Source organism: Castanea sativa, chromosome 2 (genome assembly GCF_040712315.1).
Source record: "Castanea sativa cultivar Marrone di Chiusa Pesio chromosome 2, ASM4071231v1".
Lineage (NCBI taxonomy): Eukaryota > Viridiplantae > Streptophyta > Magnoliopsida > Fagales > Fagaceae > Castanea > Castanea sativa.
The window spans coordinates 15,836,916-15,864,028 of NC_134014.1; the positions used below are offsets into that span (position 1 = coordinate 15,836,916).

At 34.7% G+C, this 27,113-nt stretch overlaps 4 protein-coding genes across 8 annotated transcripts; 1 reads left to right on the forward strand and 3 right to left on the reverse strand.

Annotated features, from left to right (window-relative positions):
* Window positions 1–273: 273 nt before the first annotated feature.
* LOC142623779 (cation/H(+) antiporter 19) lies at window positions 274–3,837 on the forward strand. The gene is made up of 4 exons (XM_075797236.1): window positions 274–604; window positions 748–1,749; window positions 2,471–3,142; window positions 3,295–3,837. Exons 1-4 carry the CDS (start codon window positions 404–406, stop codon window positions 3,835–3,837), a joined length of 2,418 nt encoding a protein of 805 aa, XP_075653351.1. The 5' UTR covers window positions 274–403.
* LOC142623780 (uncharacterized) lies at window positions 2,321–9,101 on the reverse strand. Of its 3 annotated transcripts, XM_075797238.1 has the most exons (6): window positions 8,723–9,101; window positions 7,734–7,972; window positions 6,322–6,470; window positions 3,407–5,307; window positions 2,976–3,135; window positions 2,321–2,805 (listed from the first exon to the last, which is right to left on the reverse strand). In XM_075797238.1, exons 2-4 carry the CDS (start codon window positions 7,801–7,803, stop codon window positions 5,008–5,010), a joined length of 519 nt encoding a protein of 172 aa, XP_075653353.1. In that variant the 5' UTR covers window positions 7,804–7,972; window positions 8,723–9,101; the 3' UTR covers window positions 2,321–2,805; window positions 2,976–3,135; window positions 3,407–5,007. The 3 variants fall into 3 exon arrangements, with proteins under 3 accessions (XP_075653353.1, XP_075653354.1, XP_075653352.1); XM_075797239.1 differs by having other exon boundaries at window positions 2,321–3,135; window positions 7,734–7,926; XM_075797237.1 differs by having other exon boundaries at window positions 2,321–3,135.
* Window positions 9,102–15,719: 6,618 nt separating this feature from the next.
* On the reverse strand, window positions 15,720–20,732 carry LOC142626236 (U-box domain-containing protein 44-like). 2 transcript variants are annotated; one of them, XM_075800035.1, is made up of 4 exons: window positions 20,489–20,732; window positions 18,821–20,103; window positions 17,941–18,241; window positions 15,720–17,457 (listed from the first exon to the last, which is right to left on the reverse strand). In XM_075800035.1, the coding sequence occupies exons 2-4, from the start codon at window positions 20,051–20,053 to the stop codon at window positions 15,962–15,964; spliced, it is 3,030 nt and encodes a 1,009-aa protein (XP_075656150.1). In that variant the 5' UTR covers window positions 20,054–20,103; window positions 20,489–20,732; the 3' UTR covers window positions 15,720–15,961. The 2 variants fall into 2 exon arrangements, with proteins under 2 accessions (XP_075656150.1, XP_075656149.1); XM_075800034.1 differs by having other exon boundaries at window positions 17,941–18,262; window positions 20,489–20,730.
* Window positions 20,733–22,886: 2,154 nt separating this feature from the next.
* On the reverse strand, window positions 22,887–25,141 carry LOC142623362 (uncharacterized). 2 transcript variants are annotated; one of them, XM_075796760.1, is made up of 3 exons: window positions 24,979–25,141; window positions 24,683–24,831; window positions 22,887–23,167 (listed from the first exon to the last, which is right to left on the reverse strand). In XM_075796760.1, the coding sequence occupies exons 2-3, from the start codon at window positions 24,809–24,811 to the stop codon at window positions 23,066–23,068; spliced, it is 231 nt and encodes a 76-aa protein (XP_075652875.1). In that variant the 5' UTR covers window positions 24,812–24,831; window positions 24,979–25,141; the 3' UTR covers window positions 22,887–23,065. The 2 variants fall into 2 exon arrangements, with proteins under 2 accessions (XP_075652875.1, XP_075652873.1); XM_075796758.1 differs by having other exon boundaries at window positions 24,974–25,137.
* Between the last annotated feature and the right edge of the window lie 1,972 nt (window positions 25,142–27,113).

A 27,113-nucleotide genomic window follows, 5' to 3' on the forward strand; every position in this document is an offset into this window, starting at 1 on the left:
TTTCTTGGTGAGAGACTTTAATTTTTATTTATTTATTATTATATTCTATTTTAGGTGACTAACTTTGATTTGGGGGCTTAGGCGGTTGTCTAAATAGCTTAACGGTTTGAGATTTTCAATAATTTTAGAATCTAACAAATTTGCAGTTGAGAGAGAAGACAATATAAAGAGGGCTGGGGGGAGGAGTCTTGGCCTGAGGTTTTCTTCTTTCTTAACTTCTCTTTCTCTACCTTTTAAGTAAAAGGGCGAGTTTTTGAAGGAGAAGGAATTTCTCCTTCATTATTTTGTTTTGTTTTGTTTTTAGTTTGTCTTTTTTTTCATGTGCCAATGGCATTTGTTGTAGTCTCTGTTAATTTTCATAATTGAATCAATTATAAGTTGAAGATTGCCCAACGTAGCTACAATGGCAACACCCAATGGAACTAACATGGCTTGCCCGGCACCGATGAAGGCAACATCAAATGGAGCGTTCCAAGGTGACGATCCACTGCATTTTGCGCTTCCTTTGCTAATTCTCCAGATATGTTTGGTCATAGTTCTTACCAGAGCGCTTGCATATATTCTTAAACCAATCAGACAACCTAGGGTCATTGCAGAGATCATTGTAAGTGTGTTGTTAAGATTATCACTTAATAATTTAATTACAAATTATTTTTACTATATAACATATATCAATTTAAAAAAAAAAAAAAAAAAATTCAACCATTAATTTATTATGTTGTTGAAATCCACAAATATATAACGCAGGGAGGAGTATTACTTGGGCCGTCAGCAATAGGGCGGAGCAAGACATTTCTCCACAAGGTTTTCCCTACAAGGAGCATGACAGTCTTGGACACCATAGCCAACATTGGCCTCCTCTTCTTCTTGTTTCTGGTGGGTCTTGAGCTTGACATGCGTTCAATTCGTCGCACCGGGAGAAAGGCGTTGGGAATAGCCCTTGCGGGAATCAGCCTTCCCTTCATCCTTGGAATCGGGACATCCTTTGTTCTTCGTTCCACCATATCTAAAGGAGTATCCAGAGCCCCATTCCTGGTCTTCATGGGCGTTGCAATGTCAATCACTGCATTTCCTGTCCTAGCACGTATCCTAGCTGAGCTCAAACTTCTCACCACTGACATTGGCCGCATTGCTATGTCAGCTGCTGCTGTAAACGACGTTGCTGCATGGGTACTTCTTGCACTTGCCATTGCTATTTCGGGCTCGGACGACTCTCCAGTCATTGCCCTTTGGGTTCTACTCTGTGGTGTTGCCTTTTTAATCGTTGCTTTCTTTGTTTTAAGACCCGGACTCGCCTTAATGGCTCGTCGCTCTCTTGAGGGTGAGCCTGTGAAGGAGATCCACATATGCATCACATTGTCACTTGTATTGGCTGCTAGTTTTATCACGGACACTATTGGCATACACGCACTTTTTGGGGCTTTTGTGGTGGGAATTTTGGTACCAAAGGAAGGCCCTTTTGCTGGGATACTTATAGAGAAGATTGAGGATCTTGTATCAGGATTGTTCTTGCCACTCTACTTCGTCTCCAGTGGGCTTAAGACCAATGTTGCAACCATAAGTGGAGCGACTTCGTGGGGTTTGCTAGTACTTGTTATATGCACCGCATGTATTGGGAAGATCGTTGGAACATTCATTGTTTCACGATTATGTAAGGTGCCTTTAAGGGAATCTTTGGCTCTCGCATTTCTTATGAACACCAAGGGTTTGGTAGAGCTCATTGTCCTCAACATTGGGAAGGACCGAAAGGTACGTACATTAACCTTAATTTTAGTCCTAGAATTCTCTAATCAAGAAATGTGTTTCTTTCTTTCTATTAAAATAGATCACTTTTGCCAAAAGTCTTGTTGTTCAATTGGCTTCTCCCCATGCACAAAATGCTTGGGAGTTAGGGGTGGAGAAATTCAAGTTATATGATTAGCAACATATTGATGTAACATAAATATTGATGTAATATGCTTTTTAACTTTCAATTAAAAATAGAGGATAATATTTGAAAACTAGTACTTTCTTCTTTCCATATTATACATCCTCATTTGATTTTACTAACTGAAATAATAACCACTTTGAAAATTTAATTAACATAATTTGATAGCTCTTTAAACTTATCCCTAGCTTTATTTGAAAATTCATACATTTTTCTAAAATAGACAACTAATAGATTTAAATTCACTAAGGATAAGCTAAGCACTATGTCCCTTTGATGCACGGATTGATAAAAATAATATTTAAACTAAAGAATGCATTTCTTTAATACAATCGAAATTAAACTATAAAATAGAAGATAGCACAAACAAAAGAACAAAAAATAAAGTGATACTAAACACATCAATTGTCACACTAATTTATAACATTTCTTTTAGTAAAATTAGTAATAAGTAACTTTAATATTTTCCAATTGTAAATTTATTTGTGTATTAAACTTGCTACTACCAACCATTTGGTTTTGGTTTTGTCACATACTCTGCAGGTGCTGAACGATCAGACATTTGCTATCATGGTTCTAATGGCGTTGTTCACCACCTTCATCACCACCCCAATCGTCACGGCTGTTTATAAGCCAGCTCGAAAGGCAGCCCCTTACAAGCACCGTACTGTCAAACGCAAAGATGTCGACACAGAGTTCCGAATTCTAGCATGTTTTCATAGCACTCGCAACATCCCCACCATAATCAATATCATCGAGTCGTCTCGTGGAACACGTAGACAAAAGCTTTGTGTATATGCCATTCACCTCATGGAGCTTTCAGAACGATCTTCAGCAATCTCAATGATTCACAAAGCCCGCAGCAATGGTCTTCCATTCTGGAATAAGAAACATGAGAACAAAGATCAGATGGTTATTGCATTTGAGGCATATCGGCAGCTTAGCAGCGTAATTGTACGACCCATGACTGCAATCTCCGCTTTCAGTAATATTCATGAAGACATTTGCACTAGTGCAGCCCAAAAGCGAGTGGCCATAATTCTGATACCATTTCACAAGCACCAACGTTTAGATGGAACTATGGAGTCACTGGGACACTCATTCCATTTGGTGAACCAGCGTGTTCTCCGCCATGCCCCTTGCTCTGTAGGAATTCTGGTCGACCGCGGCTTTGGAGGAACCACCCAAGTCTCTGCCAGTAATGTTTCCTACAAGGTATTCATGAATTAAAAAAATTGAAACTATCAAGAAATGATGAATTTAATCATTGAACCCGAGGTTTTAAATGGGAGATATTGCTAAATTCCTGATTTTCCTAAATATTTAAACTGGTAAGTTTAATCGTTTTAACTTTTTTATTCTAATAGATAGTGGTGCCCTTCTTTGGGGGACCCGATGACCGTGAAGCACTGGCTTATGGCATGAGGATGGCTGAGCACCCTGGAATATTGCTCAATGTTATCAGATTTGTTCCCTCACCTGGAAAATCACTGAAATTTGATAAGTCAGTAATCGAAGACAATGTGGATCACGAGGAGGATGAGCTGATGTTGTCAGAGTTTAAAAGCACAAACAGCAACAAGGAGAAGGAGTCGTCAAATTTGTACGAGGAAATGTTGGTCGAAAACAAGGCTGAGGTGGTGGACGCATTAAAAGCCTTGAACAAGTACAATCTGTTCTTGGTGGGAAGAATGGCCCCAACAGTACCCTTGGTGAACAAAACCGATTGTCCAGAGTTGGGACCAGTGGGAAGCTTTTTAGCATCGTCAGAATTTTCCACCACGGCATCGGTTTTGGTGGTTCAACAGTATAATCCCTCTGCAAATCTTCATCCACTCGTGGAGGAACAAGCTTATTATGGAGAAACCTCTAGCAGGCCTGATTCACCTCATGGGGTACCACCAGTGTAAACAGAGAGCTACTTGAATATACATATTCTTCCAAGAACACCCACTGGACATGGGTGGTGTTTTACTTTTATTGATTTGATGTTACTTTAAAGAAATGAGAGCACCCTCTATGCAGCTGTATGAAAACCATTCATGTCATGTGGGTGAGAGAATTGGCTAAGTTCACAAGTCACTACAACCATAGGTGTACAGGGGTTTTAACGAGATCTACTGTAATAAATGAAACTGAGTAAGTCATGTACAGTAATCAGTGATCTTGTATCAAAAGAAGAAAAAAAAAATCAGTGATCTTGAGAATTTTAAAAATTTTACTATATTAGTCTTACAAACTTGTTTTTTTACCAAAAATTTATGTTCTGACTCAAATTCGAGTGAATTGGATGTGATCTGCACTACCTCAATTAAGAGGACTTTTGGAAAGGAAAGATTGAACACAATAACTATAATAAAAACAATGCAAATAGAATAAACAGCTTAGAAGTTGAAGAACTTGCATTAACGAAATCTCCTTCCTCCGCTCACTCAAGAAACTCTGCAATAATTGCTCCCTCATCATCAACAAATGAATTTGTAGGGAGTTAAACCTGGGGGCTGGGACCACTTATCTTCTACTATAGATTTTAACCAACTCTTCCACATTAGAAAGTTAACAATTAAGACATTTAAGAAAGAACATATTATGATCAAAGCACTAATATTGCTCCTACAAATAATTGTATTATGTAATGGGTCTAATCACTCTACCAATAATATGATGTAACAGATGTTATCAAAGTTCTTTGAAAAATAAAAAATAAAAAAGCCTAATATTTGTCCAATTGAGATGCCTAATGCACTTCAAAGAAATCTTAATATAGAGTTTTAAAGAGCAACCAATTGACAACAGAGTTAGCTTTTCCATGTAGAGAAATACTCCTTTGCCCGAGCCCAACAAAGTGTTTTTCGTTTGAAAGTATTTTTATTATTCAATGATCACTTGAGTGGTGCCTAAAATCATGAGAGAATTACTATTAAATTTATTGCATTAATATTTCCCCAGTAAAGAGAAATAATTTAAAATACATGATGTCAATGCCTCAGGTGAGTATTAGGATTAATCCAGTGACATCAAACAAATTTGGTCATATAAACATTAAATTTCATACAAAAACAATACAACTGTTACAAAACTCAAAGGTGAGAGATTCTACGAGGACCTCTTGCATTGTTAGCACTCGTTATTAGAATTAAAATGATCGAGAGAGAACCCAAAGATGGAGAAGCAAAAGCTGCTGCCTCCAGTTCATGCTTTGTCAATAGCCTGGTTGTGGGACAAAATTTTGTATTTACAGATGCAGTTGTCTCAATGGATTCTGCCTCCGCTGATCTTAAGGAAAAGTGGGTTTTAGTTGCCTCTATAGTTCTGCTAATAAATTCTGATCTTGACATATAGTCCTTCATGCGACATATAAATTCCAAATGGCCCCTGGCCTAACAGAAAATAGATAGCATAATTATTATAACAAGTGGCTATTACGAGAACAGGGTAGAAAAAAAAAGTGTTTGGGGAAAAGAAAAAAGAAAAAGTAAAGCTAGATCAAGTTAATCAGGGTAGTAAAGGAAATGTCAAAAGATCCACCATCATTACAGATGATAAATCTAAGATTCTCAACCCTTTCCCAGTTTCTTCATCAATCTGAATTTATCTTGCATTAATTAATAATTTTCATATGCTTACCAAATGCACAATCATGATGAATAACTGTCAGCTTGATTATATGTAAAACCCCTTTATTGTGTCAAATAATAATATTATGAATTGCAAAATCATGATTTTTCAAGGTTACAATGCTTTACTTTCTCTTAGTTTCACTCTGTATTTTTTTTATTGACAAGTTAAGATGCACCAAATGGATCTTGAACCCACAACCTACAACTTTAGTTCCACCTAGTTCTTACAAGGGAGCAGTTCTAGTGTTGAATAATCTCAAATTAATCAATGAACTGAGCTGATTACATATTTTTGATGTCTGAGGATAGTCTGCAAATTATTTCACTATGTTCCCATATATTGCCTTCTCAAAATACTGCTGCATTAGTAGCACCGCATATGCAAACAATTTATATCCTTGTGAAGAGCTTTGTGGTTCAGTAGAATCTACCCATTTCTCTCATGGAAAAGAACTTGGGTTTGAAACCCCTTCCACCAAATGTTATAAGCAAAAATGACAAAAAGAAAAAACCCTATTTGAAAAGATTGAAATCAAAGATCGTTTAGAAACCAAACTATATTTGTCAACATCACATTATTTACTGTGACCTGTTCTTTTGACTCATTGCTAGCTAATGGCTATATTTGTACTTGGATTCTTTTTTTCAATGATTATAAAAACTATGTGTTACATCTAAAATCGATATATGTAGTAGATAGTAGATACCAACTTGAGAATGAATGTATCAAAAGAATGGACAAATTATGCATAATTGGAGAAGTCATTAGCATACCAGTCGATATTCGGGAGCTCTTGCAGGAAGTTTCAAGTAAGTCATGTTTCTGACCTCATAGTCCCATAAAAAAGATGTGTGGTGGATCCACCGGTTTTTAGTAATTGATTGAGCATTTCTACCAAACTTGTGGTCACCAAATACATAATCTGAAACCAAATGAGAAAAGGTGTTCATTTACAGCTTTGCTTATTCGTCCATAAGAATTTCTATATAAAACCTGAAGGAAGAATATGAGGTAAGTGTCAAACAGTAGTTTCATCAACAAGGATTATCAGGGATACCATTATAGTTAAAGAAAGTGGTATCCATAACACAGCTGTTGCCTTTAAAACACAGTATAGTTGTTAAAATAAAATAAAAAAGGGGGGGGGGGGGGGGAGTATAGTTCAGATAATTAAAAAAAAAAACTAGTTTATTTGATTTAAGGCAAGTTTGTGCTTGTTCTTGCATACATGATACAAAAAAAAAAACAACAAAAGCTGTAGTCCTAATTTTTTGGGGTTAGGATCCTCAACAAACTAGTCAAGTGCATTAATCACTCAACTTGTACTAATATAATTTTTTGTCTTCCTCTATATTTTTTTCATTCCCTCAACTTGAACCAATTCACTCTCTCATTGGTGCATTAATTGCTCTCCTTTGAACATGACCAAATCATTTTAAGCGACTCTCCCTTATCTTTTCATCAATAGGAGACACTACATCTTAAGCAAATTTCCTCATTTCGAATCCTATCTTTCCATGTAATTCCACTTATCCATTTTAACATTCTCATTTCAACTATACTTATTTTATGAATACGTTGCCTCTTAATAGCTCAACATTATATACCATAGGCATAGAGCATGGTAGGTCTTGTAGCATTCGTAAATGTGTGGGGATGTGTGTTTGGTCTTGCATAAAAAACCCAAAAAAAAAAAAAACCATGAAACCAAGTTCATTGTGAGACTCTGAACTTGAATCCCATTTAAGGCAAGTTAGTTTGGTATTAAAATGTGACATATCCACACATGCAAGTGAACACACATCCCAAAAATATATAGAGGTTATTCATAATTGGGATGGATTCTTATGTAAATAGTCAGCAAGAGAATGCTACATTTGATAGCTGACTGGCACTATAGCAAGTAAAACCCTTCATCAGCACATTTGGTCTGCTACTATACCAGTCCCTTGAAATGAATCCAGCCAGTCCCTCTATGAAAATAACCAGTTATCCAATAAGTGCAATAGAAAAGAGAAAGTACTTCCGTATCATGGAAATACGCATAAAAGAAAATGCAATTCAAATAGTACATCCCAGTAGGATCATCAGAAGAAAAGAACAATCAAATTTGAACATCCACTGGTAATATCATAAAGCCCAAGTTCTCCACCAATGGAACTGGTATTGTGAAGTGTGCAGTTACCATTTTCACTAAGGTGGAAATCCCCAATTCCTTGGAAAACTTTGTTGTTCAACGCACCAGTCCAAGACATAATAGGTTGAGGATATGGTTGTAAGCCAGCAACAGCATCTTTATGGCATATGAAAGTGACAAATATTGTGTTGGGATCGACGACAACAGTACCTCCCCCAGTAAACCTTCTCACAACTGGAATCTGATCACATAACACAGATTCAATTTTGAGAAGCTCTGCAGGCTTCCTAAAAAAAATTTCATATAAAACTTATGAGTTACTCATGTCCAATTCAAACATATGAAACCACAAGCCAAGTGAAAGAACAAATTCAATCATACCTTATCAAATTAGAAAAGTGACAACTATAACTAATCATATAATTCAGAGGTTTAACTGATTTAAATGCAACTGTGCTCATGTTTGAGCTAGATATTTCTTTATGGCCAGTTGTTCAAAACTCAGATCACATGAACTCAAATCAACTGAGCCTTAATTGCGAACTAGATTAGGGTCAGCGCTGGGGACCCTTTTTCATGATTCAAAAATTGTATATAAGATCAAATACCCCCAATCTGCCCTCATTTGCGTTGTCGTTACTCACTACTTCTACCCTTGTTATCAGAGTCACTATGTCAACTCATAAAGTAATGCGTTAAAGTAGATTTTCAACCCAATTTTCGATCTTTCCAAGCACAATGAGTTCTATACCAACATAGGTTTTGTACACCACCATTCAGCCAAATGAAAAAAGGGCAGTCTAAGGGACCCAAATGGTAAGGGAAAAAATAGTGCATTTTAACCTTCAATAGTCCATGAATTTCTAGGATAAACAAAGCCCAATCCATGCAATGACTTTTATTTCTAAACTTTTGTACATGAAGTTCTCAACTTTGTACAGTCACAGTATGATTAGTCAAAGCATGTGACTCATATGCCACAACACAAGCTCAAACTAAGTCAATTACTGTGGTTTTAAGCAAGAAGAAGAAGTTACCTGAAACACCCATGACAATAGAAGGTTGATTGGTTCCTTGGTTAATGATGCACCAATTGCGGGACGATATCCTAAGCTGGCACTCCTCTAGACGTAATTGCTGAAGAATCGGCACACCTTTCAGCTTAATTACATTCATCAATGGACCCCCGATTTTATGGGCTTCAACTTGAAGTTGAATAGGATTTGCCATTTTGCCAAACAGACCCAGACTCTCCTGAGCTGATTAATTTGTGAAGTCATCTCCTCCTCTCACAATTAGCTCATCTTTTCCTAATGCTCCAATTCTTTCTCTAACTAACAAATCAGAATCCTCATATTGAAATTAGCATCCATATCTATTTTTCTATTGACATTATTTTTAATTTAGTTGATAACTTTTTGTAATAAACATTTAGGGCCGGCTCAACATGGTTTGGTGTGAAAAATTATTAGTTTCTTTCAATATCCCAACCATGATACTTGCCAAACACTTTTTGCAAAGTCATCATGTATTTTTAACAGTTTTAGCCTCAATTGAATTGATTTCTTTATATTAATACCTAATGATGTGCCAAGATCATGAAATATCAAGCATGTTATAGGCATGTTAAACGCCTTTCATGCAAAATATGGCCACATTGCTACACAGATTTTTCATATGTGCAAGTATTTTAAATATAAATTAAAATTTTTAAAAACTTAAAATAATGAAGACATAGTTATTAAACTCAAATTGGCCTTGCTAGTGGGACTAGGAACCTAGTGGACGGAAACTTGACCAATCCAATGTTTAATTGGATTGTTTAAGCATAGGACTCGATAAAACCATGTCAAACCCAACGAGTTTGTGGCAAACCGTATAACTTGACTGGATTTGTATGACTCCGTTGTGATTATGAGTTTTGTTAAATTACATCTATAAGTCCACTCTATTTACATTTTTACAATTTAATGTGTGATGATATGATAATTTAAAGAAGAAAAAAACTAAAGAAGTAAAAAAAAAAATGCTCTGCTCTCTACTGTATACAGTGTGGTGTCCATGTCCAAGAATTTCATTTTATTAAAAGACTACTATGTTATTATCATTATATCACTTTTTAGTTTAATACCTTTGTAATTATGCATCAATTTTTAGCTCCTGACTTGATTACTTTTTACTTTCAGCTGTAGCCTGTAGCCTGTAGCCTGTAGGTAAGTATATCAGTCTATGTTTTAGTTTTTCATTTGTTATGTTTAATGTTTTTGTTGTGTAGCGTGAGTGTGTGACCCTTGTTGCTTCTTTGATTTTTGTATTTATTTTGAATTTGTTTATATATTTAGCTAACTTAATCTCATATATATATATATATATATATATATATATATATATATATATATATATATATATATATTTTTTTTTTTTTTTTTTTTTATTTGGCTGAACGAGTTAACTAGTGACCTGGCTCATAAACAAAGTCAACATCCGGTCCAAGTTCATTAACTATGTTTGAAGGTGTTGTTTTTTACTTTCTATTGAATACCTCAAATTCAGCTTCAAATAGTTTTGTTTCAAACCCATCAAATTCTCGGTCCGTAATAATAGGGTTGTTAAACTTCTGATGAGTTATTAATAGAATGAGATGGATTGATGGTGGTTACTTAGGGAACCAATCCTCCTAAGAAAGAAAGAGAGAGAGAGTTCTGTTATTTCTGTTATGCCTAGTATTTAGTACCTCTTCCCTACCCCCTTTATATACAGTTCATTGGCAGTTAGTTACATTCAGTTACTAACAGATTTCTACTAACTAACATAACTACCTTACAACTGTCTTATATCAACTAACTAACATATCAATATTACATAACATCAATTCTACTAACAGTTCATACACAATGTCCTTACAAGGGCCTAAAGTTTGGGAATAAGACCACAATTAATAGTGGGCCTTTTTTTTTTTTAAATATAAATTGAATGATATTTATGTAAAAATTTGGTTGGCGAAGGAGAAAATGTTTTCGGTGGCATACCATTTCTGGACATGACAGAAAAGGTCATTCGACCTACATTTTAGGCATGAGACAACAATTTATAGTGGTTTTTTTTTTTTTTTCTTTCTTATTTTTAAACTTCACCACGTGCTTTTTGTGCATGTGATGAAGTTTTTTTTTTTTGGTCTTGTGTCATAAATTTATTTTATTTTTTAAAAATAGATAAATTTATTTTGAAGACATGGATTAGTAGGAGAGTATCCTATTTTGTAGGCATTTTAAGTGGAGTTAGAAATATATTTTTACCGAGTTGTCTTTAAGTTTTTTCCCTGTTAAACCTAAGGTTTAGGGTATTTCTGAATTACATAAAAGTCAAGTTCAAAAAGGAGAATCATTTTATAAATAGTATAGATATTCAATGAATAATATTTATTTTTGATTTGTTTTCAATTAAAAATATTTTTTTTCTTCCTTTTTGAGTTGCAAGATTACTACTAATTATGGTTTTGTGTTTAAGTACCACTAAAAGTTTCTTTTCATTTGGCCATATGGTTAATCCACGTAGTCTTTCTTGTGACATAGTCAATATTAAAAAAGATTTTATCAATTTTAATTTTGGATAACTTCTTTTTTCAAAGGCAAATGTAAAATGTATTTTTAATTAATATTTTATAAGCAATACATACATTAGAAAAAAATTAACATTTTTATATAATTAATAGATTAATTGGACTATTTTCATATATTTATATAATGTATTTTAAAAATTTTAATTCTAAAAATAGAACAATTAGTATTTGAATAAATATAATGTTTGAATGGCCATTGTTCATCTTGGCAATATTGGGCTTTAGGTATTGAACAATGTATTTGTTTAGGCTCATTTTTGAAAAGCCCAGCAGTAGGAAGAAGCCCAACAATATGAGCAAGAAGAGAGTTAGTGGATTGAAATGAATGAACCATTAATGGCAGGAATAATGGATCATAGGTTCATAAAATAAATAAATGGGTCTTGAAAAAAGCAAATGGAGGAAATAGTAAACCCATGGGCATTATGTAATGAAGAAAAGCAAGAATGAGCCACAGTATGTCCGATGTAATGAAGTAAGAAAGAAAGGAGTTGATAGAAAGCCCATGAGCCCCAAGGATGAAGAATAAAGTAATTGGGCCAAGAAAGCCCAAAAGAGTTAGTAAGGTGCCCATGGGAATGCAGAATTAGCAAATGGGCCGAGAATGCCCAAGGAAAGCAAATGGGCCAAGGATGCCCAAGGAAAAAGACATAGGACGAAGGAGCCCACAAGCAATGTAACAGATTGGGAAAGCCCAAAGTAGCATGAATGACCATGCAGAGTCATTGAAAGAAGGGCGGGCAGCATGGCCAAAGAGGCCCAACAAACACGGGTCCGATAACACCGTGGCAAGAATAGTAAAATGGTGTGGCAGGAATGACAACAAGACTACGGGTGAAGTAAGGAATGGACTAAAATGAGAAACCCAAGCAAGGCCCAGTCCTTGAAAAGATGCAGGCCAATAAGGAATGAAAGATCAGAAGACGGTTCATGCCATAAAAGGTCAAGGATGGGCGGTAAAACACACAGATGAGTCCCAGACCACAGCAAACGCGTGAGCAGCAGACAGATTTTGGATGTACGCAGGAAGTGGAGCACACGCAAGACCTAGGCACTACAAACCTGTACACAGTCAATACAGAAGTGGTGGGTCATGTGTTAGAGGTAAGAGAGGGTCTGGTCTGGTGGTGGGGAGAAGGAGAAGCATATTCTAGAGTTCCTGCTCAAGCTCTTTTGGGGGAAATATCCTGCTGGAATGACATACCATCCAAAAGAAGGAGGATAAGCTTAAACTACTAGGTGCATGCCATGAGGAATAGGAAGGGAGAACACCCACACTGAGGCAGACGAGAAGGCCACGGTGAGCAAACAAACAAAACAACCTTCTTTGTCTGGTAATGGGGAGTGGCACAACCAGCACAGGTAAGTGATGGTGGTTGGGGTACTGACAGACCAGTGGTGGTCAACATGGATACTCAAACCAGACAAAAATTGTTAAGGTTGTTACCTCCCTCCTACTGTTGCCTTTGCCGTGTACAGTAGAAGGGAAACAATTGTGGCGATCACCACAAGAGTGATCACCATCATGCCGCACAAGAAAGCACTAAAGAAAAGAGAGAAAACAAAAGGAAGAATTGAAATAGTAAAATAAGAGAAAGAAACAGAGAATTAGAAAAAAAAGAGCGAGAGAGATTTGAATGGCAGGCATGCACCAATAGGTTCTCGATTTTCTCTCCCTCTTAAAGCCTACCCTTTGCTAAGGAATACTTTCAAGCACAAGCCATTTAGTTCCGCTCCCTCAAAGTGTGTAATTTCCATGGCAGAATGCTTCTGCGAGGTTACCCTCATTGAGGAAATGTTTCCGTCCTTGGCCACAGCCACGTGACTAAACTAAATGTAGCAAACTAGTCATATTCTTCTTTGACTTTATTGATTACTGTTTCAGTTTCTCCTCCAGCCTTTATTATTACTCTTACAACTTGTTCTTTTCTTTTATTTTTAGCGAAAGACCGTTTACTTAGTTTTCCTAACAATAACGTATCTCGCTCATTATTGTTTTGTTACACCCATTCCGCCACAACTTTCTTCTACGGCAGTTTCGCCTGCCGTGGGCATATGACAATAGTTTCAGCAAACGAAGGCATACTTTGTGCGCAAGCTGGACCAAAGTGAGTTGTAGTTGGGCCGATCCCGACTCTCTTATCCAAAATACTTGGGCCCAGTACAGCAGGAGGCAGTCCAGCCCAAAATCACAAAAACGCCCACCACAGTATTTAATAATGATTTGTTTTTGGAAAATTGTTAAATTCTAATTTTAATTTTGATAGAAAGAGAAAGGAAGAGTAAAATTTTTGGGCGACTGAAAATTTTACACACTTAAAACGTTCAAGCTGATTTAGTTCATTTATAAAATAATTTCTCACCGGTTCCTCAAAAGAAAATAAAACATAGCAAAATGTATCAATAAATACACAACATTCAAATAAAAAAGTATGATATATTTTTTAAAATAATTTTTATTCATCATATTTTTGGGTTTTAATTGGAGTTTTTATATCGTAAGACAGATAAACAAGACATTCTATGGTCTAATAAAAGTGGTCTCTCTTTTTTTGCAATAATTAAAAAAAAATGCAATACTATAAGACAAATAAATATAAAATATTATATTTTAGAGGATATTATTCCATTTGAAGGCCTTAGACTATTGTTTAATTGGAGCCTATAATCTTGGTTTCCACATCCCCAGATCCGCCAACGAGAGAAATTGATCCTAAGTAATAATAATAATAATAATAATAAATGTGAGAGAAAGGATCCATAGATCTATTTATTTTGTTAAAATTGAAAAAATTTTACTGAAAGTACTATAAATAAAGGTAAAAATTAGCTAAAATAGTACAATGAGACCTATAAATAGTACCAAAAAGTACAGTAGGACCCATAAATAATAACAAAAATAAGCTAAAATAATATGAGCCTACGTAAGGAGTGTGAAAGTCTATGATTACTGACTTTAGTTCTTTGCAAAATATGAAAATTTTCATTTCAAGATATCATATTCACACAAAACTACTACTAGGCCAATCACTGGTCAAATTTATACAAAAAAAAAAAAAAAAGAATCACATTATTCCCATTCCATGTAAGAGCCAAATGTTGCCAAGTGAGAATTTTAGTTGTATGAAAAGAAATTAGGAAAATATAATATATAGGCACATTATAAAAATATGGACCACTTCAAAAAAGAATACTATCAATAAAAAACAATAAAAAATTTAAATTATATATTTGTAAAAATAGAGTTTGAAATTACTTTTAGAAATTATTTAATTTTTAATGAAATCAAATTATCTACAATGAAATTTTAAAAAAAAAATTTTTTTATTATACAACATCTCATAATAATTATATATTCTCACATAGTGCGTGGTTTAGTAACATGTATAAACTAAAATTTCTCACCACACATCCCATAATATTGCTGATCCAAGGCTCGATATAAAAGAAATTGGGAAGTAAGAATAACAACAAAGGGCTTTCATGTACATGAGCAAATCTAAGACAATAACATATTAACATCCAGCAATGTTAAACTTAAAACTCTAGTCCAAATAAGTAGGCTATCAATGATTAACCAATTAGACAACATAATGCATAAAATTTCACAGATATATAAAACTAGTTAATAGGTTCATCCAAAAAAAAAAAAAACTAGTCAATAGAAATTCTCGAATACTGACTGAAAAATTAATAAATATTAAAAAAAAAAACCACATCCTTAAAATTCTAAACGCTATGAACTCATCTTAAATTCAATCACTCCCGTAATGTATCTACTTTCTCCCCACCATCCAAAATGATGGCTTTTGTTAGCTTTCCCAGAAAATATGTATACTCGAGATTTTGTAGTCTCTTTCTTACAATTTAATCTCTGCGTCAATATTGTCCCATGCAGGACCTACTAGTTAGATGATAAACCATATTTTCCATTTTAAATTGAAGCATATGATCTGTAGCTCATACAACATATAAAATTTTATAGAGCTCTGACTTCATTTGTGAAGAATTTAGCATATTAATACTTTGATCATATGAAATTATTGTTTACATGATGAAACCCAAAAAATTATTGCATATAATTTTCCTTGATGGTATGTTTTCTCATGCTCTTGATCATAGTAGATTTGGGGCGTGAATAGTTGCACCTGAAATTGAATCAATTGCATGTTGAATATCACACATAGGGGATAATTCTAACAAGTCGTTTGGGAGGAGGGAAATGAATGAAAAATAGGACAATATGAAAAGCAGGACTAATGGCAATGGGTTTTAAAATACAAAATTAATCATGTGTTCCAATAAATTTTTTATAAATTAAACCGAATTCCTCTTATGAATTATGCGTTGGGAGTGATACAAAGAAGGGTGAACGGAAGAAATTATAACATAACTAAGACAATACAAAATTAAAGTTCGAAGACAACTTAGAAGGAGGTGGTCCATTATTGTATATTTGTTTGTATGAAGGCACAAATTGAAAGAAGACAACAAAACTGTCAATGGAGGGGTATAAAGAAAGAAAGAAAATTGAGACAACAAAACTATATGAACGAGAATGATTTTGAGGATTTACTGAATATCCAATTCTTTGGAAAAGCCAAAAGCTGTATCAAAATTGAAGCAAACACTATATTGATCCCAATAACTAAAATTTTCACCCAAATAGACCTGGAACAAGACATGTGGACGATCTAGAATAGCGTTCAAGGAGGGTCAAGATTTTGGCAGCTTTCCTTCCTTGGCGGCTTTCCTCGTGGACATTCCTGCCGGTCATACCAACAAGAAGTAACCTTGCTGTTGATCCATAATGTTCCACCATTTCTTTTGACACAAAAACTTTCTCCAAGAGTCCTAAAGCCTCCTCCTTTAGATAATCTTCCCCCCACGTCAAAGTCTCTAATATATGTTTTATAGCATCACAGTCATGCAAGACAGTGGCCCCTTTCTGAGGAGAGCCTTCCATAACTAGAGTGGAAAGAGTCCGAATTGCTTCATAAGCAGTTTCATGCACCCCTCCATGTAAGAGCCTTACCAAGTCAGGTAAAGCTTTTGCTTCCAACAGACAGAATGAAGCTGTCACACTGCAAATACCACCATGTGCTGCGCATAGAGGTTGTCGTGATGGTCGGAAGCACCAGCAACTAGTTGATTTGGTCACAGCAGTGAGCCTTGGACTGCTCGTGGAAAGATTGCCAATAAGTGCTGCTGCTAATGCCTTAGCTGTTTCTGAACCAGCCCTGAGAAAGTTTACAAGCATAGGGTACACTCCTCGTTCAACCAAAATACGCTGTGACTCAAGATTTGTGGGATCTGAAAACCTGAAGAGTGCATTTAGAGCATTTTCTTTTGCTTCCTTGGTTCCAGTTCTTAGAATGTTTAAGATTGCATCAATTCCATCCAATTCGATTAACTTCATAGTGAGTGATCTTTCTGATTTTGGTAGGTTGACTAATAGACCTGCAGCAGCCATCTGTACATCACCCTTATCATCATTCTCAAGAAACCCCACTAAGGCCTCCAGCCTTCTTGGCTTGAGAAGGTATTCCACAACTCCTTCTGGCTCTTGCTGTGAGAAGAGGAAGAGCAAATTGATAGCAATCTCCCGAATTTCAGAGTCAGAGTCATCAAGAAGAGGAAGCACTAGAGATACACCATTGGCAGTGAGAACTGCCTTCTTAACCAACCCTGCTTCAAACCTGCAAATTCCAAGAAGTGCATTCAAGGCAGGCCTCCGGACATTGTGGGCTGAGTTAGGCTTCTGTTGCAAAGCTAACAAATTGGTGATGATTGATTCTAACTCAAGTTGGGTCCCTTTTTCATCAACGAAAAATTTAATTCCATCATCCTCAGAACAAAGTTTCTCGAGTATTTCAGAGCATTTCACAACAATAATTGAGCGCACATTGGGAGAGAACATTAGTTTCAGAACAAGTGGAACCCCACCCGCGACCGCAATTAACTCTTTATTGGCATGGCAACCTGATAATTTAACCAGGGCTGATAAGGCTAGCTCTTTTGATTCAAAGCTTCTGGATGCCATATCAAGCAAAGGAGGTATAACCCCTTCCTCGCCAAGGAGCTTCAAATTCAGATCAACTAATTCTGTATTAACAATTGTTCTCACCATTGGTATCCTCGAAGACTCTGGCCCTGGAAAAATTCAGAATGATTAAATTACGTGACAAACCTTCATTCAAAAGATTAAAGTCAATCAGACACAGCAGCTTCATTGTGAAGAGTACAAACAGAATAACTCATATCATATATACCATAGAGAATAAGAAAATTTGTTGGAACAGTTCTCTGTACACAGAGAAAAGGATAACAAGGGGAATGTATGTATGTCCCATGAAATGAAATTCATCAATGGTCTCATGCATGATATAGCATATCAAAAATTGATTACCATTAAATACTATGGGAAGAACAAAATAATATAGTGCGGAATTTGTGGTAATCTGCTGATTTTGCTAGATGACAATTCTCTAATATTTCTTTGCACAAGTGGTAGAATCTTCACAACCATGAATCACAAACATGAAATCAATAAGTGATGTCAATTTTTTTCTTTCTAATAAGCAAAAAACAAAAACATCTAATTTCTAGGCCTTTAAAGTAAATGGATCCTATTACCTTCAACTATGCGATCAATAAGTGGTTTATACCAGCCAGCCTTAGCAGCACAAGAAATGGTTTCCTCATTTATCTCAAATAGCTTCATCAAGATTCTTTCTGCAATCTCTGCTGACTCCCTAATGGGACCCTTTAACAGGGTAACAAGGAAAAGAATTGCACTGCTATGCTGATGAGAGAGTTTCCTGCAAACAGACACATTCCATCCAGATCTCTCTTGCAGCAACTCATATAGTAATTCAACCGCGGCCTTTGAGATGCTTGAGTCACGCCCCAGGCAAGGAATAATGCGATCCCATCCCTGGGATTCAAACACTTTTTCCTATAAATTTGATTAAACTAGTCAATTTAGAATGTTGTGAAGCATTTAAATTATTCACTTCCCCATTCTGCTTTGATAATTTTAAAATTCAAATAGGTTTTTTCAGGTATGAAATTTTTTATGACAAAGAGAAAGAACAAAAAATCTCACTAGGACTCAGGCTCAAAAATCTATACAGTATCAAATCTTGTACAATCCACTTAGCAGGAATTTCAAAAAAAAAATTCTGGACATATGCAACACAAAATGAGATTCTATCCTTATATTTGTACCCAAAAAAAAATTAACAACAGAAGAAAATGTATACGAAAGTTTTCAGGAGGGTTTTTTATAGATCAATGAAAATTAGATGAAAATCTTCTTTCCATGAACTTATTAGTGTTAATCCAAATCGTCAAAAATAGAGGTGCATGCTCTAACAAAACAAGCACAAGGAAAAAAAACAATATAAAGAATAAAAAGGGCAGCCTGCTTCGCTGCACACTAAGAAATACTTGGTTCCTTTCTCTCTCTTTTGTTTTTCCTTTACAATTTACATGGTATTTGAAAGCTTCTTACCTTATTTCTTGCATGCCCTTCTACAACATCCTTCAGGGTAATTAAAATCTTTCTCTTCACATCTTTGTTGTGTGAGCTCCCAAGTATGGAGATAATAATATCAGTAAGCCCTCCAACAGAAATCCAGTCCTTGTTAATAGAACTCTCCTTCATAAGATCCTGCATTTGGCTCAGGGCCTCTTCCACAGACGAGTCCATACCTGATAATAACTTTGCCTTGGAACAACGTATCTTCAGGCAGTAATTAAGTTCTCGCCACTCCTCTATTGATTGTCTAAGTGGAAGGTTCGACCTTAGAGAGGTGTCTTCAAGAACCTCACCTGTTTCTGGGTCAGTTCTCTCCCCACTGTCTAACAAAGCTTCAATGGCAGCTCGCTCACATGTAGTACCAGTGCAAAGGCTAACGGGATCAACCATCAAAGTTTTACTTATTCGACAATAAAAAGAATTAAGTGGTCGGATATTCTCTTCCCTCTCATCATATCGCTCTATAACCTGAAACCTTAGGAGATACTGCTTCTTGACTTCTTCATAATCCCTTGCAGCATCAGCCCGAGAGAGCAGCTCAATAATCTGCTCCAAGAAGAGTACTTCAGCTCTTTCTTTCCTGTTGGCAGCTTCTTCTTTTTCCCTTCTGAAGCTGGCTAGCTCTTTGCTTATCTGAGAGGGCTCAACAGGCACCCCAACTGCCCTTGCTATTTCTTCAAGCATGTCATTTGCAAAACCCTGATCTAGTTTCTGGTCCCTAAGACCTTGGTCTAACTTGTCAACAATTTGGAGCTGAGAATGTGAAGTCTCAAATTCAACTCTTTGCATCTCATTCTGTAACCTATCTACCTGATCAGATATCCTTGATAGGACTTCAGTATTCGCAAGGGATAATGCAGCCAAAGATTTTCCAATGTCCCTTGTGACTTCTTGTACCTCCTTGACAATGTGTCTGCACTTGACCAGTAAGTAGAAGCGGGCTCGACTTTTGTACTTCTCAACCAAATTATTTGCCTTTTTAACATCTGCTTCAAGAGACTCCAGAGCAAGCCTTGCAGCTTGAGAATCATTTAATTCTTGAAGCTGCAGTTCCTTTAAGACTGGTTCAATATCAAACAAATGCTTTGACAGAACCTTGAAACTCTCCTTCTCAAAAAGAACATCTTTTGCAGCAAGAGCTGTTTTAAAGACCTGGCTTGTCAGCACGGCCAAGATGGTCCCTATAGGTATGAGCTCCAAAGCCATTATAAACTAAATTCATGCACCTAGCAACTTGGATATAAACCTCCACAAACCTTCATTAAAAATTTAGAGGGTTTCAATTCACAACTAAGTCTCAACCTCAATATAATATTCACATAACAAGTTATACTGCTAAAGCTGAAAAATAAACAAACATAACTCAAGAGTGAATTTTTATAAGATTTAAAAAAAGAAAAGAAAAAAAAAGAAGAAGAAGGCAACTATACAAATTAAACAAGTTGGCATAAACTTAACTTTTGGAAATCATGATGTTCTGTTTGGTACCCGACAAAGGGTCTACAGAATTCAAAAAGGTATTAAAGAACAAAATTTAAGGTAACCATAAAAACAAAAAAAGACAGACTCAACTGAATATGTTCCAAGCAGGAAAAGTGCAAAAGAAAGAAAAACTGATAACATGGATGAGTAAAAATTTACCTGTCCAAAGTGAGAGAGCTTGAAATGTTGTTTGGTTTGTATCTTAGAATTGAAACCTTGGTTGTAGTAACAATTGCCAGTCTATAATACTACCATTGTCGTGTGCGGAAGGAGACGACTTGACCGAGCAAGTCAAGATTTTCTTCTCCCAGGAATCTTGCAGAGAAATTTCAGTCTCTTTATTATTATTATTAAAATTGCTAGCTGTTTAAAGCTTATGGACGCGGTCTGGACAGAGACTTAAAAACGAGCGTATGAAGGCACATATATTTTGCCGAGAAATTTCTACTTGGAGGGCCAGCCCCAATCAGTACCTACTCTTTTCCATGAAAATTGTTTTTTGTTTTTCCTTTGACGAGGGTCCTGATAGCTACAGTTTATTTGACCGTTAGTTTTCCTATTTTTCCAGTCTTTTTTTTTTTTTCGTCTTCTTCTTCTTTTTAAAGAAAGGGTCAGCTAAAGATAAGGTTGAGGTTCAACCCTTTAAAGGGCCAGAATGATTTCAGTTTTCAAATGGTTTGTATGGTATTTAATGATTAATCAAAGCCTGAAAAATATATAAATTGGACATGAAAAAGATTGGACCCAGTGTGTTACTTTCATATTAATATTATGCGTGATGGAATTATGTTAAATTATTGCACTTCCTAGCAGATATCGGCTTTTTATATAATTTCATGCCTGATGGAATCATGGAATTATGTTAAATGCAATGGTTCCACTTGACATTCATACTAGTTCCAGTTCTGAAACATCTTGTCCACGTCTGTGTTCATTCTTTATTTTGCATTTTACGGACTGGTTCTCTCTCTTCCTCATGCTGCTTATGACCACTGTTTATTGTGAATTTTTTTTTTTTTTTTTTTATATATTATGTATTGTAAAATACACCAACACCTAATAAAATTTATAAATATATAAAAGGTATATTTATTATAAAATTCGGAATATATTCAACTAATAACTAATTTAATTATCACTTATGTAATAAAGCTAACTAAATAAATTAACTTAACAATGTTCACATTCAAATTGATTGATCTCAAAGCTGATAGTACATGACATATGAGCCATAATTAATTTTATTTTCATCATCTTACCTAATAAATTCCATCTAATTTAGTGTTTTTTTTTGTTGCAAAATTATTATCATAGTCATCGTCTTGCAAAATTATTTCCTCAATAATTTTTTTTTTCTTGTTCTTTTATTTTAATAATTTTTTCTTAACTCTTAGAATTGTAAAAATAATAACAAATATAAAAAATAATTATATTGTCATTCAATACCTTCTTTGGAATCTAGAAGGTATTTTGGAGGGGGGTGGGGGGACCCTCATGGACATGTTATTCTTTTCTTTGGGCTCAATCAAGGAGCCTAATAATTTTGTATTAATAAAAAGTCTAACAACTAGTTAAACTCAAATAACATAAAAATTTTAACCAAAAAAAACCCAACACTACGGTTGTGTTTGGAATAGCTTATACTGGACAACTTTTTTAAACATTTAATTTATTTTTACTTCTATTCATAAGTTTCATTGTATTTTTTAGCACTATTCATAAATCCCACTGTACTATTTCAGCTAATTTTTAGCTTTATTTACAGTACTTTTAGCAAAAAAAATTTAATTTCAGCTAAATAAACTGTTTCCAAATGAACGGAACCTACATACTTTAATCATGCCGAATCCCTTACATACCACGCACAAACTTTACCGGTAGGGTATATCCCTTCCTCTACCCGATATATCCCTTCCTCGACCCAACCCTTTCCTACGTTTGCTCTGCACTGGTCGGGGAGTGTGTCAATCTTGTTTGAAAATGAAGTTCAGCAATCATTTGATTGATTCAAAGTTGGATAAAAGTGAACCAGCTGTCAGTTGACCTTTCAAATGGCCACACAGAGATGAACAATTTCAGCTAACTCTTTTTTTTTTTTTTTTTTTTTTTTTTTTTTTTGTGGATACTAATAGGTAACTCTGATGCTAAAATAGAAAACAAGGTGCACAAACCTAACTGCATTCTCAAAAGATTGCATGCATATGGGATAACCACAAGTCACATCAAAATGTTTTTCAGTTGCAAACAGAACCCAACAAGAGACATCATATCTTGTATCCATTGGGCACTTGAAATCTGTGTTTCTATAGTTTCACAATTAGCTCCCCAGGTCACCTGGCTACAAGCTTTGTTACAAAAAATGGTCCAGTTTCATTTATCTAGCTTCAGCATTCAATTAAGACAAATGCACAGGGCACAATGGAGATAAATATGTCACATTATGCAAAAAATAAGGCAATGATGTAAGTTCAGCCAGCTTGAATTGTACATAAATCATTAAAGAAGTATTCCACTATGTCAGTTAGCCTTACCTATTACGAAGATACCATGTCCAAGCTTTTAAAAAATAAAGAAGGATCAATGGGATTTAAAGGAACATTATTCAAACAAAAAAGATTATTTTGAGTATGAGTCCCATGATGTTCATTTCTGCATATTACATACAACTTGATATTTCAAAAGCAATACTAAATACCACCAAATACCTACAAGGATCACTTACACCCCTAAAGAACATCAACGGATGTTATTCTTACGAGCCAGCTCACGAGCCATCTCCCTTAATTCTTCTGGTGATGGAGGCCTTTGGGCCTCTGGGGGATACACAACATAAGATCGCTTCACAACAAAACAAAAAATAAAATAAAAATAAAAAAACACATTATTTAGAGCTTTCACAATAGATCAAGACAATAATCCATACCAAAAAAAAAAACGATAAGTATAAAGCAATAAAAACAAATCTTCACGTGACAATAATATAGGTCATAAGATTTACAGCCAATAGCCATTTTTTTATTGGTAAGTTACATGTGCACACGGTAAGTCCTGAACCCACGGCCTTGCCCTCTCCTTGGAACTTATAAGTGGAGGAGGTGCCAGGTAAGCTACTGCTCAGATTAGATAATAAATTAGACACGTTATGAAAACAAAGAATTGGAAATATATTCAGTTATTTTATTGGTAAGTTACTGGATAACTCACCACTTTTATAAAAAAAAACAAAAACAATTCAACTTTTCAAACCACATATGAAATTCCAGCCTTGATAGGAGTGATTAAATCAAATTCATACACAAGCCCTTTTTTTTTTTGTGGAGAAACATCTTACACGATTTACATCTATCACCCTAGGATATTGGAAATTGATATTCTTTGTGAAGCCTACACAATATGTAGTGTGCAGTGTCACTATCCTGGATGCAAGAAATCTCCTGCTTTTGTGGCCAATAGACATGTAACATATTACCTTTCATACTAGTTTCCACCAATCTAATAAGCTCATTTGCTTATCAGTGTGAAAAACTCATTTATATTATTCGAGGAGAAATGGTTGTTGGTGTTAGAAACTTCTTTGAGGTTTAAGAGACTGTTTTTTCTCCAAATTAAAGCAATAGAAAACATAATAGGCTCATTCTTTCACTGAAGATATTCGTAAACGATCTTATGAGATGTCATGAAAGACAATCATATTTTTGCAGTAATAATAACTCAAAGATAATTAAAAAAAATCTATGCTACAATAATACCATCGACAACACTCAACAAATAAATTTCTATTGTCCTGCATCTTTTTGCATTCGCACCAATTCTATTGTGAAGGCAATCATGAAATCACTCCCACACCCACAAACTCACAATTGCAAAATACTAAAATTATAATAAAAAACAAACAAGCAAAGACTCAAAATAATGGATGTCCCCCACACTACCCAATCAAGCATTTCTTTTCTTTTTTAGGGGGGTGGGGGTGGGGGTGAATAGATCATATAATGCCACAGACACAAGATTTTTCACAATAATTGAGTTAGCCGGTTCTAATTTGATTATCATTTGGTGACATCACTTTTATCATCTACAATTCACAACTTGCCAACTCAGAACTAGTGAAATATTTTGTGAAAATTGTTGTGAGTCTAAGCACATTGAAATAGGTTAATTCAAATTCTTGCAAAACCAAAACAAAAACTTCTAATCTGGGAAAGTAAACAGCTCCATGTTTCATATAACTGACAAGTAGTTTATGATAAAAGGGCATTTCCCAAACAACACCCCTAACTGAATTCACAACTAGATAGGGAAAATAAATTTTCAAAACAAAGAATTATAGCCCAAAGGAGAGAGAGAGATTACGTTTCCCATGAATTTCTGGAGATTCTTGGTGTTGTTAGCGAAAGTGTACATAAGAACAATGGGAACGGTCACATAAACCCCGAACTTCGCAATCTCCAGAATTCCCTTCGAAGTTCCCAAAGATGACATTTTTTTTTTTTTTGGGTACTCTAAAAAAGACAACAAAATCAATAATTTCATCAAACAAGACAAGACCCAGAAAAGAAAAGAACCCATCTTTGGCTGCCAAAGAAAAAGAAAATAGCGAGAGTGCACAAATTTAGAAGTGAAAGAAGGAGACTTGTTGGTTACCTTACCTGTGGTTGTGGAGTTGAGAGGAAAGTACGGATTATGAACAAAATCAAAATGCTTCCTTTTTCAGCTCTCAAATCTCAAAATATTGTAATTTGTAAAGTGTAATTGAGATTTTTTTTTTTTTTTATCTATTCTATTTCTAGCTGGAATCGGTGGCCTATTCCCAATCTGAGTTAAATTTACAGAAAATGTTTGGGCTCAACTTTCCTAAGTTGCGGGCTATAAGATTCTTTTTTTTTTTTTTTAATGAAAGTAGGCTAAAAGATTAGTTTGCACCACTTTGGGCCATGAATAGCTCAGCCCAAAGATTAGCTTGCACCAGTGGGCTGTATTAAAAAAAAAAAAAGCAAATCTTGGCCCCTCACACTTTGATTAGGTCTTCCTCTCTCTCACTGATCTTCAGCAGAAAATTCACAAGCTTTTTAAATATAATATAATAAATTTTTTTTTTTTTTTTGTTTCACTGATCTACATGATGTGGTTTTTTTTTTTTCCCACTTGACTTCATTGTTTATTTCGGTCAAATCTGGGTTGAATTAATTCATGTTGACATTTTTTTTTTTATTCTTGATATTGTGGTTCCGTGGTATTCTGTTGAATTTTTTTGGTTATTCGGTATTTTGTACTATCTTCAATATGAATCTAGATTTAGTTGTTGTGTGTGGTGTGAACAGAAATTGCAATTTAATTTTTGTATACTTAAAATTAAAATTGTGTACTAACCAAACACAAGAAATTGTTTTGCCGGGTATTCTCAAAAATACAATCAAACACCAAAAAACAATTTTTTCTCTAGTCGAAAAATATTTTATGTCAAAAACAAACCGTTTATTTCAAAGAAAAAAAAGGTACAAGAAGAAATGGGGTAATTCTTCAAACCCTAATTTTTTTAGGGGAGTACGGTTTCCACAAGTAGGTAACCTACTATACTAAGTAATCAAAACATTTATGGTTCTATTGTCACATTGAGATATACCAACATCACATGTGATCATACTTTTGTCTCATTTGGTGGAACTCTTATTTTCTTCTCACATTTTGACGGTTCCATCAACATTATGGGCAGTACTAACATCACATATGATTGTACTTTTGTCACATTTAATGGTTCCCTTATTTTTATTTACTCACATTTGACGATTTCATCGTCACACGAAGTAGTACCAGCATCATATGTGACTGTACTTTTATCATATTTGGTGGTTCCTTTATTTTTTTATTCACATTTTTTACGGTTCCATTGTCGTAATAGGCAGTACCAATATCACATATGACTGTACTTTTGTCACATTCTGTAGTTCCCTTATTTTTAACTTACATTTTTTAAGGTTTCAACGTCATATAGGGTAGTACCAACATCACATATAACTGTATTTTTATCAAATTAAGTGGTTCTATTATTTTTTAGTCACATTAGATGGCTTCAATGTCACATTAGTTATTATCAATATCACATATAACCTTAGTTTTGTCGCATTCGGTACTTCTATTATTTTTTAGTTATATTGGATAGTTTCAACATCACATATTATTGTACGTCACATTTAGTGGTTCTATTATTTTTTTAGTCATATAAGATGGTTCCAATGTCACATTAGACAATACTAACATCACATATGACTGTACTTTTGTCACATTTGGTGATTCTATTATTTTTTACTCACATTGAATGGTTCCAACATCATATTATAATTGAAAATTGGTACTTCACCTTTTATTAGTAATTTCACTCATCAAATTACTTTTGTTCAATTTTTTTAACATATATTACGAATTATAATTATAGTAATCATAGGTAAATTTTTTCATATATTTTAATCAAAAAGTATGATCATCCTTGTGCCAATTTTATAATCCGATCCCTGAACCCTCTCATCGATACTATATATGATCTTGATCTCGATAACCTTTGTGGTACCTAATACCTAGGTCACATTTGATGGTCCTTCTATATTATTGGTCACATTCAATGGTAACAAAATTACATCGGATAATAATAATTTACTACAAATGTCAGTTTTGATGGTCCTCTTATAATGCAAGATACAAGATTGCATTCTCATAAGATTCCATTCTAAGAAATTAATGTTCTAATATTTGATTTTTTAAATTATTATAACTGGTTAATTCATAAAAA

Excerpts from the sequence above, each read along its gene's own strand:
- LOC142623779 (XM_075797236.1), top strand. The coding sequence starts at position 404 with ATGGCAACACCCAATGGAACTAACATGGCTTGCCCGGCACCGATGAAG. Across the intron at positions 1,750-2,470 it reads ACATTGGGAAGGACCGAAAG|GTGCTGAACGATCAGACATT; the intron begins GTACGTACATTA and ends CATACTCTGCAG. Across the intron at positions 3,143-3,294 it reads CCAGTAATGTTTCCTACAAG|ATAGTGGTGCCCTTCTTTGG; the intron begins GTATTCATGAAT and ends TTATTCTAATAG.
- LOC142623780 (XM_075797239.1), bottom strand. The coding sequence starts at position 7,803 with ATGTCTTGGACTGGTGCGTTGAACAACAAAGTTTTCCAAGGAATTGGG. Across the intron at positions 6,471-7,733 it reads TTTCCACCTTAGTGAAAATG|ATTATGTATTTGGTGACCAC; the intron begins GTAACTGCACAC and ends ATTTGGTTTCAG. Across the intron at positions 5,308-6,321 it reads GAGCTCCCGAATATCGACTG|GCCAGGGGCCATTTGGAATT; the intron begins GTATGCTAATGA and ends ATTTTCTGTTAG.
- LOC142626236 (XM_075800034.1), bottom strand. The coding sequence starts at position 20,053 with ATGGCTTTGGAGCTCATACCTATAGGGACCATCTTGGCCGTGCTGACA. Across the intron at positions 18,263-18,820 it reads AAGGGCATGCAAGAAATAAG|GAAAAAGTGTTTGAATCCCA; the intron begins GTAAGAAGCTTT and ends TCAAATTTATAG. Across the intron at positions 17,458-17,940 it reads TATTGATCGCATAGTTGAAG|GGCCAGAGTCTTCGAGGATA; the intron begins GTAATAGGATCC and ends GAATTTTTCCAG.
- LOC142623362 (XM_075796760.1), bottom strand. The coding sequence starts at position 24,811 with ATGTCATCTTTGGGAACTTCGAAGGGAATTCTGGAGATTGCGAAGTTC. Across the intron at positions 23,168-24,682 it reads TCCAGAAATTCATGGGAAAC|CGATCTTATGTTGTGTATCC; the intron begins GTAATCTCTCTC and ends TTTGTTGTGAAG.